The 13245-nt window shown below is 37.1% G+C and overlaps 1 protein-coding gene and 1 long non-coding RNA gene across 5 annotated transcripts in view; one reads left to right on the forward strand and one right to left on the reverse strand.

Annotated features, from left to right (window-relative positions):
* The first annotated feature begins 1683 nt into the window (after window positions 1–1683).
* Window positions 1684–4511, forward strand: LOC308661989. The gene is made up of 3 exons (XR_014025068.1): window positions 1684–1771; window positions 2919–3025; window positions 3209–4511. It is a non-coding gene; the product is annotated as an uncharacterized lncRNA (long non-coding RNA).
* Window positions 4512–4660: 149 nt separating this feature from the next.
* The window catches only part of ACSF2 (acyl-CoA synthetase family member 2), a 65693-nt gene continuing 57108 nt past the window's right edge, over window positions 4661–13245 (reverse strand). The window contains exons 13-17 of one of the 4 annotated variants that reach the window (XM_081317313.1): window positions 13013–13154; window positions 12681–12791; window positions 6665–6733; window positions 6099–6189; window positions 4661–4894 (exon numbers count right to left, since the gene is read on the reverse strand). In XM_081317313.1, coding sequence (XP_081173439.1) covers window positions 6136–6189; window positions 6665–6733; window positions 12681–12791; window positions 13013–13154 — 376 coding nt within the window. In that variant the 3' untranslated portion in view covers window positions 4661–4894; window positions 6099–6135. Of the gene's footprint in view, window positions 4895–6098; window positions 6190–6664; window positions 6734–12680; window positions 12792–13012; window positions 13155–13245 lie in introns of those variants that run through there. The other 3 variants (XM_081317315.1, XM_081317314.1, XM_081317316.1) reach the window with 3 other exon arrangements.

Genomic DNA, 13245 nt, shown 5'->3' on the forward strand with positions numbered 1-13245 from the left:
CTTCTCGATCAGTTTCCAACCATTGTTTCTTATCCTGCCCTCTGGTGCTTTTGGAGAAAGTAGAAATAACCTTCAATGAATTAGCATTCTATTATTCTCAGTACTCTGCCCTCTTCTTTGTGGCAGCCCCTCAAATACTGGAATACTGCTATCATGTCATGCCTGTTTCTTCTTTTCTTTAGACTAGTCAAACCCAAGTCCTGCAGCTATTCTTCATATGTTTTAGTCTCCAGGCCTTTGATCATTTTATGATTTATGATTATGATTTACAACCTAGCATATATTGCTTATTTCTCTAAGTACATCACAGCTGCTATGGTGTGTCCTTTTAACATTCAGTACACATTATTTTAGGGTCCCTGTCCTGGCTTAAATATGTTCTGTTTTTACTTATTTATGGCAGACCAAGTTAAGGTAAGGAGGATTATCTTGGTTTCACCTCCGGCAGAAGAGCAGTCAATGATCACTCTTTAAAGTGGGATGGGACAAGTTTAGATAATGCTTAAAATGGCATGTCTGTCTCGCCATCTCTGAAGTTGGCTGATTAAGAGCAGGAATTGAGGGAACTTACTGAAGTCTCTGAGATGCCTCTCTTGCCAGAACCTTTCTGTGTTGCTTAACTGCTGGGCTATTTCTGAACGTGGATGTAGCATTCTTTGGAAAGTGTGCTAAAGATAAGAGGCTTATTTCTAGTTGTTCATGAATAATTTGATTTAATAATTTACAGACTGAAGCTTCAAAGGAAAGTAATATGTTGATTTTAAAATTTGGTCCCTGAACTTAAAAGGGCAAGTGTGAATAGATAAATAAATAAATCTTCTCCTTCCATGTGCCCAAGGTTTGCCTACAGATGCTTGTAACTGCTTGTCTGCTCCTCCATCTCTCCACATAAAGGGGCCATTACTACTGGGATACAGGCTTTGATTGCAAGGTCATAGCCATCTTGATATTTTTTGACACCCTCTTTCCTAGATCCCTGCAGAGGGTCCTAACTCTCATGTTCTCTAGAATAGGGCTGTGCAGAGCTTTGGATTCTATTCCAATTCTGCAGCTTTTTAAAGCAACCATGTCTCTTCCTAAGATTCCACAGCTGTTCCCAAGAAAGGATGAAGCTGCTTTAAAGCAATGCAGGCAGGTGTTACATTAATGTTCCAGAGACCTTTTATGAAGCACTGCCATAAGATGAGATGCCAATATTTTTTTACAGCATTCTAAAACTGAATCTACAGCTTTAAGCTAGAAATAACCTTTGATTAATTAGCATACTATTATTCTCAGTACTCATGAAAGGCCCACAGTATTCTCATTCTCACGGATGTCTTCTGCATAAATCTAATATGAGGAAGAGAAAATGTGGCTTGTATGTAAATTCTATGCTGCCCTCTGTGTCATCCATTGGTTGCAGTAACCACATCTAGAGCAGATGTCATTCGATTACAGAGCATAGGAAGTATCTATGACCTTATATGGAATAATTTGAGAAAAATCTTGGGGAGTTTTTTAGGATGTAAACTTGTCATATGTTTGAAAATAAGGGCACTTTTGCAAGATGACTTCTGATTTGACATATGGGAATGACTAATTGCTGACATATATTGAAATCGTGCGGATGTAGGGGTGCCTAGAGATTCCTTCTCTTTTCTTTTTTCCTGAACCAGAGTTATAAAAGAGGATGCTGCAACAGGAAGAATCAGAACCACAGAAGCAGCGAGTCAGACTATTCTTACACAGTAAGTGGGTCATGCAGAGGATTTCCATCCTGTTTCTTCAGGTAAGTTTCAAAATCGATATCAATTTGTAAGGGAAGGTGACTAGAGAAGGTTGCAGTGAGAAGGGCAATGGTGTACAAGTGGACCTGTGTGGTAATGGGACCAGCACCAGAGGTCTTTCTTGGATGGAGGAGGGAGTTTAAGTTTCGAGGAGGGTTAGATTTAATTTAATATTAAGTCTGCTATGGTACAGTGTGAACTGGGTAATTTTAATTCAGCCATGTCTCATCCCAATCTACCTTACAAAATTGTGGAAATCAAAAAAGAGGTATGCTGTTTTGAATTCCTGTATGAAAGATGACATACTCTGTAAAACCACCAGTATCATATTTTTTAATTGTTTATATTGGGAGCTCTTAGACTACAACTTCTGATCTGTGCTGAATTGCCAGCTACTTAAGAGAATAGGATCACAAATTATAAAAATCAGATCAGGTCTGCATAGGCAATGTGAACACCATTTATACTCGCTCCAAGCTTAGCTCCTCACATTGCTGTTCAAACCCATGATGAGTACTGCAAAGTTTGAGAAACTCTGGGATAAACACATTTAAAATGTAGTGATTAAAAGTAAGTGGTATTGTAGATTTATTTACTATCAGGCTCCAACCCTTAGAAAAACATTCATTTCACCCATGGGAGAGTTGCATAAATTTATTTTATGTTAGGTCACAATCTTGCAACATTTGAGAAATCTTGGCTTATGTATGTATCCATATGGTGGGAAACTGCCACAATTGTTAACACTGGAAATTTTTATAATATATTATTGTGGCCTAATGTATTATAAGAGCCAACTTCTTTTAGTTAGGTTATGGCCAAATGTATTAATTATGCAAACCCAGAATGTGGATTAATTCAGCAATGCCATCAAGTATTACTGGCCAAAACTCAACTAACTTTTGATTCTTGTCCATCCTAATCATGAGAGCTAACGGTCAATACTTTTAGAAAGCACCAGATTGGAAGATCAGCTGAAGAACAATTTATCCTTACAACTTTATAACTCTTTTGGCGTCCATATTTTTTGAACCAAGTAGATATCTATATCTGTATCTCCTATATCTCTATATCATCTCTATATTTGTGCATGTGCATTTATTTCATTATAATGTAATCAAATGTAATTTGTCTGGGATTCTTTTATAGGAATATACTCTTTTTCCTCATTGTGTTTCCTGCTCTAATATCCTTGTCAAGGAAAGTCCATTTTTTAATTACTGCAGAATGTACTAACTAGAAGACCATCCTCTCTGGTAAGTAAATATTAAATAGTTCCAGAAATACTTTATGTTTAATAGAATACTGTATTAACATTCAGAAAAGGCACTGGTTCAGCTATTAAAAAGTGATATTTTTTGAATATGCTACAATCATAAAAGGATTGTAGACCATTTAATGAAGTGCTTTCTTCATGTACTATCTATTTTGTGTTTCAGTTGCAAAGCGATTCATCGGGATGACACTAGTAAACATTCTGCTCCCATGGGTAGAGGCCACTCCCAGCTGAAGAACCAAAGTGTAGGACATTATATCACAGACATGCATGTTCTGATTCCTTCATTTTATTGGTCTTCTTCGACTGTTTATTGTAAAGCTGAATACCTTCTGTCTGATATCCTTCCAAGAACAATTCAGCGAAAAGGAATGCAATGGCCACCTTAACTTTGAAGTCAACATTTTTCCTCTGATAAGGAACCATCATACATTTCTTCTCTGAAAAGCTAAGAATGGAATCAGGACTGTTCCAAGAAATATAATTCTATTAGACACAGGAATACTTTTGTGCAAGGAAGAGAAAGCCCATTACGTTGGACCCCAGTTCCCTTAAGAACTTTCACATGTCTAGAATCCAATTTTATTTCAATATAAATAAGGCAGATTTTATATACATATATATATTTCAATAATATATTTGTTTGGAATACATTTATATATACATATCTATATCATATAAATATGTAGATATAATGTTTTTAAGTATAAAAAGATTTTTATATTAAAGATTCTTTTAATATAAAGCATATCTATAGTATGCTGTGGTATAAAGATCTACAAATATGCAAGGTAGCTTAAAAATTCAAATTAAATAAGATTTATTTCATTTTTGGAATATTCTGCTGAGTAACAGAAGAAAAAAGTTCATTTGGAGCAAGACTCAGAAGGAAGTCAAGTAGCAATATTATAAACAAAGATATTAATAATTCAGCTGATGTGGAGCACTGTAGCTGAAGAAAATGAAAATGTTATCAGTCTCTGCAGTTCAGTGTGTCATGGTTGGGAGGTGCTGAATCCTCTCGTAAAAAAAAAACATTACCAATTCAGTGCACTTCTATTTCTGATATGATCAGAAAATTTGACATTTCTGTAATATCTGTGTTTTAATTGTGAAATAAACAATTGAGAAATCTAGTGTTTGAAAACATTTTGCTTTGCATTTTATTCCTCTAACACAAAACGGGAACAAAAGCTACTTCCTCTAATTAGTAGCAGTAAGGGGTGAAATATTTCAATTTCTGAGGTTCTGCCTCCTCCTGAGCCTGGCATCTTGTCATAGGAAAGATGCACTCTTGGCTGCATCTATAGTTGGGAAGATCTATAGTTTAAATTTCATTTGTATAAGTTATTAGGAACAGATTTGTAAATGTATAATTCATTCATTCTACTTTCATTTTAGCTCTTGCCCATTTTTTTACTGTAACATGATGGTTGATAATCCTTGCTCCCAAAGTGTAGGAATGAACAGGATGGGGGTCTCTGTGATTTGTTGGAACTTTGTCACGTGGACAGATTCTCATGATCACTATTATCTAGAACCCATCCTTTCTTATGATCTTGCCAAAGAGTTCATTACCCAAATTTATCTCTACTAAAGAAATACTGCATTTGTATTTTTCTAATTTTTTTTATTTTAGAAAAAGCATACTATTTCAAGCAAACTTGATTTGGTAATCAGCAGACTTAATGTTTCTTAAGGCAGGCCAGTGATCCTTTCCAGCTTCTTAAATGTTTGGAACTAAAAAAAGGTGGCAGACAGCGTGTTCGTTTGGAGTCTCTTACGCTGCCTCCTCCTATTGAAGTTGAAGATGCTTCTCCATCTGCTCTCTCAGTTTATATTTTTGAATCTACATTTGGATGGAATAACAGAGAACACATGTAATTAAAGACTTAAATAGCAAAACAAATATTCATCTATTTCTTCTCAAGACTTCTCTCTTCATAAATTACTCTTATTCTTCAACTTTGACCCAAATCAAACACTCTCTGAAGTAGGCAAACAATGACAGTCCTTTTCAGGACTGTAGTTCGTAATTCTCCCCTATCAGTACCACCTGATTAAAATAGTGGCAACATTTTAAAACGGTAACTAAGCTCTGGACTGATTTGAAACACCAGAGATGGCTGTCATTCTATCTCTTCTCCATTACTAGTGTATTAACTGTCCCATTGGATTCAAACTGTCATCTGCATTGAGACTGAGAAAAAATCTCTACTGCTACCTCACATGCTGCTCAAGTCTTAAGGGAGTGGGAACTGTCAGGCACATGGCTCTGTTTCAACATACCTCCTAACCCATCACTGGAGGGGACAGTCTCTCTGAACCTCATGACACCGTCAGCCTTGATAACTGTATCAGCCACACTGTTGCACAGAGCTATGATTTCATTAGAACTACCAGATCTAAATTACAGAGTTCACCAGCAGATGGCAAAAAAGAGTTAGTCTTTCTTCCTGTTTTATACCTAAATACTGCAGAGCTCTTCTTTTGTTCTTTGAGCACAAAGGTGTCCCCCATCCCCAAGCCTCCACATATTTCCCATTTCTGATCTCTTGGTAGCCATCACAATAACCCAATATTCTGACGCTGAAAACATTGTATCTGTCACTCTGGTAAGAGGACTCCTATCTTTAAATTCCTATAATGCAGGGCTTTTCAACCAGTGGTACGGGTACCACCTGTGGTACATTGGCACCTAGTAGATGGTACGCGACCATCCTAGAAAAGTGGTAGCAGAGGAGGGGAATGAGCTGAACCAGTGGCAGCACCGCACAAGCCTGAGCAAGAGATGGCTGGAGCGGCAGGGCTGTCAGGGCTCAGTGGAAGCGCCAGGATCAGCACCAGGCTCCAGCTGAAGCTTGGCACTGATCCTGGCACTTCTGAGCCCAGAAGGCAGGTGTCTTGCTTGGCTGTGGCTTGGGGGGCACTTTTTTCAGTGCCACTGTAACTTCAAACAGTCACTAAGCTAACTGAAGGATATATATATATATATGTATGTATGTATGTATGTATGTATGTATGTATGTATGTATGTATATGTGAAGAACTACCTGTACTTCATCACTTTTTTCCTTTTTTTTTTGGTCATCAAGTTTTTGACACCTTGCTAGGCGACTGGTGGTTCTTGGATGTTGCCATATCCTAAAAGTGGTACAATGGGTGAAAAGGTTGAAAAGCCCTGCTATAATGGTTTCTTGACCTCTACTGGTCCAGTTTTTACTTCAAAACTCTTTAGGGCCTTCTTCCCTTTATCCTTTTATATTTGCCTATAGACTTTGTTGTTCTTCAATCTCCATCACAGACTACTCCCCCTTTTTTCCCCTCTTGTGGCTCAATGTGCTTCAAACTGCCTCTTCCAATGCACAAGTCATCATCTCTTATGTTTCTTTCAATCACTCTTCAAGCCCACATTTTCATGGATTTTAAATCCTTCACATTGTAGCTTACTTTAATCTTCTCTGAAATTAAGCCTATTTACCCTTGGATCACTACTTGACATTCGCTCACCTTCCTCTATTGTTGCCTTGCATAATATTTTAGAATTAAATATGCTGAGATAGGGATATGTCTTACTCAGCCGAGTGCTGTACACCAAAACAGGGGCGCTTTTACTCACCTTGCCTGAGACAGTGAGGGGGTAATCCTTCACAAACACTACATATCGAGGAATCTTGAAATGAGCAATCTGTGAGTTTAAAAAAAAGCTCAGAATGTCAGAATTTGTTTTGGCTTGCCCCAATGCCATAAGCAAGTCTTGGTGACAACTTGAATTAAGTTTTGCTGTTTGTTGAACATCCATTTCTCCTCTCAGGGAGCCGCTCGTGAGAAACTTGTCATGGTCCCTGATCTAGTTTTTGGGGGGGGTTGCTTACTCAGATATTTCTGAAATAAGTCCTGAACCAAATCATGTTGAAATAGCAGTTGATGCTTGAACATGAGTTTGTGCTTGGACTGACTGAATGACAACTGCTCAGTGTGTGTGAGAGAGATCAGTTGGGACTGTGCTACCTTATTCTGGAAATCAAGAACACGCAACATAAAGGGCAATATGAGGTGGAAGATCTTTTGCACTGCCATTTCTGACTGCGTCTTCAAAAACTCTACAGAAAGACTCCTCAGCGAAGGAGAAACGTGTAGAGTTGGTTTTTAGTTTATTTAGCTATCACACTTCCAGACGGATATCATGAAGTTAGAAAAGGTGCAAAAAAGAGCAACCAAAATGATTAGAGTGCTTGGAAACCAACCCTACAAAAATAAAAGGCAATTGTGGACTTCCGGTTTTGCATCATGGCGAGACGGACGCAGGAAGGCAGGGATCTGCCTTCTGCGCCTGATTTCGCCCTGCTGGGGGCCTTAAAAGGGGCCTAAAGTTGTCCCAATGAGGCAATGAAGAAGGAGGGGTGCCTCGTTGATCATGGAGAGATGGCAGTCTTTCCGTTCAATCCAAGAAAAGCCCTGCAAACCAGCAGAGGAAAGATTGGCTACATTCCTAAGGCCAGCCATTAGCTGCTGACAACCAGAAGAAGAAAAGCACCAATTAACACATTGTAAACAGCATGTTTGGAACTGGGTGAGAATATTGATCCTTTCTTTACTATTTTACAACTGAATTTCCTGGGAAAGGCTCCCAAGAAGCTAAAAACTTCCAAATGTGAACGGAAGCGATGTTTTAATTTCTATGGGGGACAGAAATATACAATATTGAAGTGGAAGTAATATAAAGCTACAGTTTTGAAATTTGAGAACTGATAATTGTTAAGATTTTCTCTTTGAAAAAAAACCATTGAGGTGAAACATAAGAAATCAATCTACTAACAGATACGGGGAAGCTGAAAACTAAACAACAATTAGAGGAACAAGGAATTGGTACATGAGAACGCAAATACAATTTAGATATGAAAAAGATGCTAAAATAGATGGTTTTAATTTGGGGAGAACAGAGTTAGATGAAATACTTACGGGAACTGAAGAAAAATTGATTTAAAAAATGTATAGCTACTTATTATGCAGCCGCGCGAGTAGTAATGGGAGTTTCCCAATACTCTCATGTAACACCTCTTCTCCGCGAGCTGCATTGGCTTCCAGTTCCCCTCCAGGTGATATTCAAGGTGCTGGTGATGACATATAAAGCCCTAAATGGCATGGGTCCAGATTATCTCAGGGAGCACCTGCTGCCAGCATCAGCCTCCCATCGTCCTGTGCGCTCCCACAGGGAGGGCCTCCTTAGGGTTCCACCAGTTAGGGAATGCCGGCGGGTGATTCCAAGGGGGAGGGCATTCTCAGTGGGCACGCCTGCCCTATGGAATGAACTGCTGGTAGAACTTCGGACTGCCCCGGACCTTTGCTCATTTTGCCGGGACCTGAAAACTTGGTTATTTGATCTTTCTGGCCTGGACTGAGGGGATTTTAATTTAATTTTAAATTTTAAATTTTAATTTGTTTTAATTGTGGGCTAGTCTTAATATAATTCTATTTTAATTGTATTTATTTGTATTGTTTTAATTCGCCCTGTAAACCGCCCTGAGTCCTTCGGGAATAGGGCGGTATATAAAATCAAATAAATAAATAAATAAATATTATATAGGGAATTAGAGGAGGAGCAAGTTAAGGAGTCAATGATAAAATGGTCAAGAAATTTTGGATGTACAATTGAATTAGATAGATGGCAGCAATTGTGGGAAAGAAACTATAAACTGACAATGGCGACAGCATATAAAGAAAATATGTACAAGATGTTCTACAGATGGCATATGTCTCCAGAAAAGCTAGCTAAAATGTTTAAGGACAGTTCTATGAAATGTTGGAAATGCCATCAAATACCAGGCTCTTTCTTTTTTTTTTATTGAAAAGTTTTACAGTACATTTTAACTTTAACAATCCCCCCTCCCCCCACCCCTACCTAACCCTCCCTATCCCTCCCACCCATTCCCCCCTCCCCCCCCCCCGACTTCCCAGAGCTAAATACAGGGTATAAAAACAAAGAACAATCATAAGCATCCATATGCTAACAACCATAAACTATTAATTCTATCACCCTCTAGCACCAGGCTCTTTCTATCATATGTGGTGGACGTGTGCAGAAGCTAAAACCTATTGGAAGATAATCAAATCATGGATAGAAAAGATGATACAACAATGTATAGAATTAAGACCAGAAATATTCCTGTTGGGTATTTTACCAGAGAAATATAGCAAAGAGCACACCTATTTGATTATTCATATAACCACTGCAGCTAGGATTGTGTTTGCACAAAACTGGAAGGCACTGAAAACTCCTCCAGAAGAAGAGGTGATCAGGAAAATAATGGAATGTGCGGAAATGAACAGATTAACAATGATAATTAAAGATAAGACAGAGTCAGAGTATTATGAAATTTGGGGAAAACTTTATGAGTGGGTGAAAAAAGAATATGCTTAAAAGACAGCTAACAATAATTTAGATTGAAGAAAAATGAGGAGATAAGGATATTATCATACCTAATATAGACATTGAAAATCCAAGGAGAGGAGCTGCTCGGACATCACCCCTGAATTGTATCAGAAGAGGAATGGGAGGGAAGAAAGGAGAGGAGAGAGGGAAGAGAGTAGAGGAGGGGGAAGGAAGTAGGAAGGTTGGAGGGAAAGAGGAGGAGAAGTGGGGAGAAACGGGAGGGGAGTGGTGAGGGAAAGAGGAGAGGAGAGGACGAAGAGGGAAGTAGGAAAGAAAGGAGAAAGGGAGAAAGAAAGTAGAGAAGAGGGAAGAGAGAGAAGGAGGGTGGATACAGTGAAAGGGGAAATGGACGAGCAGCACCCAAACCTACGTGTATGTATTTATGTATGGCAATATATTTGTTGACTTGCTTGTGGAAGAAATGGGAAAATCAAATTGAATGTATATGTATGTGTATGTGTATGTGTATGTGTATGTGTATGTGTATATATATATATATATATATATATATATATATATATATATATATATATATATATATATATATATATATATATATATATATATATATATATATATATATATATATATATATATATATAAAGAAATCAATCTTTTTGAAGAGTGGAAAATGGAGTTTGAGTGACATCTAGTGGTGGATCTCAGTACAGCGCTATAATTAGCTTCCTGCCTGCTTCGTGATTCCTAGCCTAAGGGAGAACAGCTGGCAATAAAGGAAAATATTTTGGCATACTTATCACTTTGTTGGACTTTAAACACCCACTGAGCTTGGATATTTAATCTCAAGAGCTAGTGGAAGAGAAAGAGAAACTTGACCTTTGATTAGGTCTGCCTGGGAGAGACTTTTGAGCTGTTTTCAGGGAGGTTGAACACTTTGAACATTGTGGATTATAATCTTGCCTGACTGACAATTTTTGGATGCCTGAGAAAAAGGATCACTATAAAATATTGCTTTTGGGACTGGACCTGCATTCTAAAATCTATTGTGTTATAAAGGCTGCATATAAAGACCAGAAAGCTAGAAGAAACTTTCTTTTACTCTTACTGAGACTCGGATATTAGAGGATCTTCAGGAATGATGCCTCAAGAAAAAATAAATACTTTTCAGAAGAAATATACTGTACACTACAACTAATCCACCAAACAATTGTTGCATACAGAGGACCTAAAAACCCCCGCAATGAGTCTAAAAATAATTTAGATAATATAAATGAGCAAATCTCCAAATTAAATCTACAACTAGAAAGACAATGACTACAAAGTATGAAAAAATAAACCACAGATCGGAAGATGAAGTAGAGGAAATGGACCTAGAGACGGAAGAGATGAAAGAAGGGAAATATAAACAACCATACACAAATAAAATACTGCAAGATCTACCCATAACAATGAAATTGCAAAAGACCCTTTACCCTTTAAGCTTGCAAGATGCACCTGATGACAAGGAAGATGATTTTGGGGAATGGAACATAGAGCTGTCAGGGGAAATGTTACAATTTGGGAGACAAAAGATGAGGGGAGAAATTGAGGGAGAAGGAAGGTGGGAGTTAAGGAACATAAATGAGTGGAATTCACCCTCAAAAATACCCTACCTAAATTGTCTTCCTCGTGCCAAGCAACTTTCATAAAAATAGAAAATTCCTGGGTGATTTAATTGCCTTGGCTTGAAAAGCTACTTGGCAAAGAAAGAAAGAAAGCGAGAGTTAGATTTAAAAAATAGAACATTTGACCTATTAGAGGGGGCATCACATGTTTAAGTACTTGTTTGAATATGGTTAAAAGAACGGATGACTCTTAGATATATTTAGACTTTTATAATGAAAGATACAATTTAGAATTAAAATAGCACTTTTTTTCTCTCCTTTTGATATGGGAAATATGAAGATAAGAGGAGGATAAATTTTTAGCTATATAAATGTATTTAACATTGAGAAAATCATAACTGACAAAGATACTTTAAATGTTGATGGGAAATTAAACCTTAACAAGAGCACAAAAACAGGATATTGATTAATGAATTGATATTATTGTTATTTGTATAATATTAGTAAAATAAGATGAAGATGTTTATATCTAACTCTGTATACGTCAATAATACCAAGAATTGTAATTGTGTAATGAGAGGAAAATGGAAAAAATATGGGGAAGAAAGGAGGATCAGGGAAAAAATACTGGATTGTGCAGTACTGAATAGACTTACCGTATATTGAAGAAGTTAATGTTAAATATGTGAACCCAGACAACATGTTGTTTACTAAGCTATATAGATTGTAATTCTTAAAAATTAATAAAACTTTAAAAAAAATAAAAATAAAAGGCAATTTTAGGAACTACTTAACTTATGAGAAGAAATGTAATTCAGGTTTATAAAATTAAACATAGTAAGGAAACAGCAAACAGGAAGAGTTCCCCCCCTACTCTCCCATAGAGGCCACTAGTAAAACTAGTAAGAATGAATGTTTATTTTTCACAGTGTTATCAACTTTTGGAACAAATTGCTATGTGATGGATTGGCTTTAATTTAGGTGGGTAAAAGGAAACTAGATAAATTCCTAGGAGAGAGTCTATCAATGAGTTAATTGTAACATTTCCAGGAACAGGGTCAATGATTGAGCAACGATAGGAGAGGACAGCTATTTTGATATCCTATTTGTGGTCTTCTTAGATGATAATAATAATAATAATAATAATAATAATAATAATAATAATAATAATAATAATAATAATAATAATAATAATAATAATAATAATAATAATAATTAATAATAATGATAATAATTTTATTTATATACCAGATGCATCTGGTAAGGCATCATGTGTGACAAATGCTGTTAGATGGACCCAGATTTGATCCAGATTTGATCCCAGAAGGCTAGTTTTATGCTCTCATGCTTCTAAGAACATAAGAATCTTTTGTCATCCCTTGCCTTTCAGAGCTGCTCGAGCCCTCTTGGTACTATTACTGAAGTTGATTAGCAGCTGCTTTCTATCAAGCAATTTCCAAACCTCAGAGGAGATACTGGGGACCAGACTGGGGGTACAGAACACCTGCTTTGCCACTGAATTAGGGTTCCTACCTTAACTACTGATTCCATCAAAGATGTGGTCTCTCTCTCTTAGTTGCAAGGGGAAGGAATAGAGGAGGAAGACAGTTCAGTTCCATCCACCTGGTGGTCCTTACCTTTCCTTTGCAAAATGCCTTGATTTCATCTGCCGTGCATTCCTCTCCAGCTTTCAGTCTGATGGAAGCACAGATCTCTTCTCCCAATCGCTCATCTTTTATACCAACTACCTGAATAGATGGAGGGAGACATTGAGCTTCAGAGGTCTATTGATTATGTTTCTTTTCTTGAGGCTTACCTGGCCCCATTGTTTCTCTGAAGGACATACATACATACATACATACATACATACATACGTATGTATATGGTGTCTATTATAGGATGTAATTTTAGATATTATATATCTAAACTAGAAGCCAAATTTGATAGCTTTTCTCACTGTCCCTCTCACCTGTACTTCTTGTATTTTAGGATGCGTGTGTAGAAATTGTTCAAGCTCTGCTGGATATATGTTCTCCCCTCCTCGAATGATCATGTCTTTGCAGCGACCTACAATCTTGCAGTAGCCGTACTCATCGAGGATAGCAATGTCGCTGGAATGAGATTATTGTTATTCAATCCTAATTCTGGATTTCCTACATAGAAGTTTTGTATTTTCAATTTGTTATACTGCAAATATTTATT

The sequence above is a fragment of the Vipera berus genome, assembly GCF_964194415.1.
Source record: "Vipera berus genome assembly, chromosome: 2".
In the NCBI taxonomy this organism is placed as follows: domain Eukaryota; kingdom Metazoa; phylum Chordata; class Lepidosauria; order Squamata; family Viperidae; genus Vipera; species Vipera berus.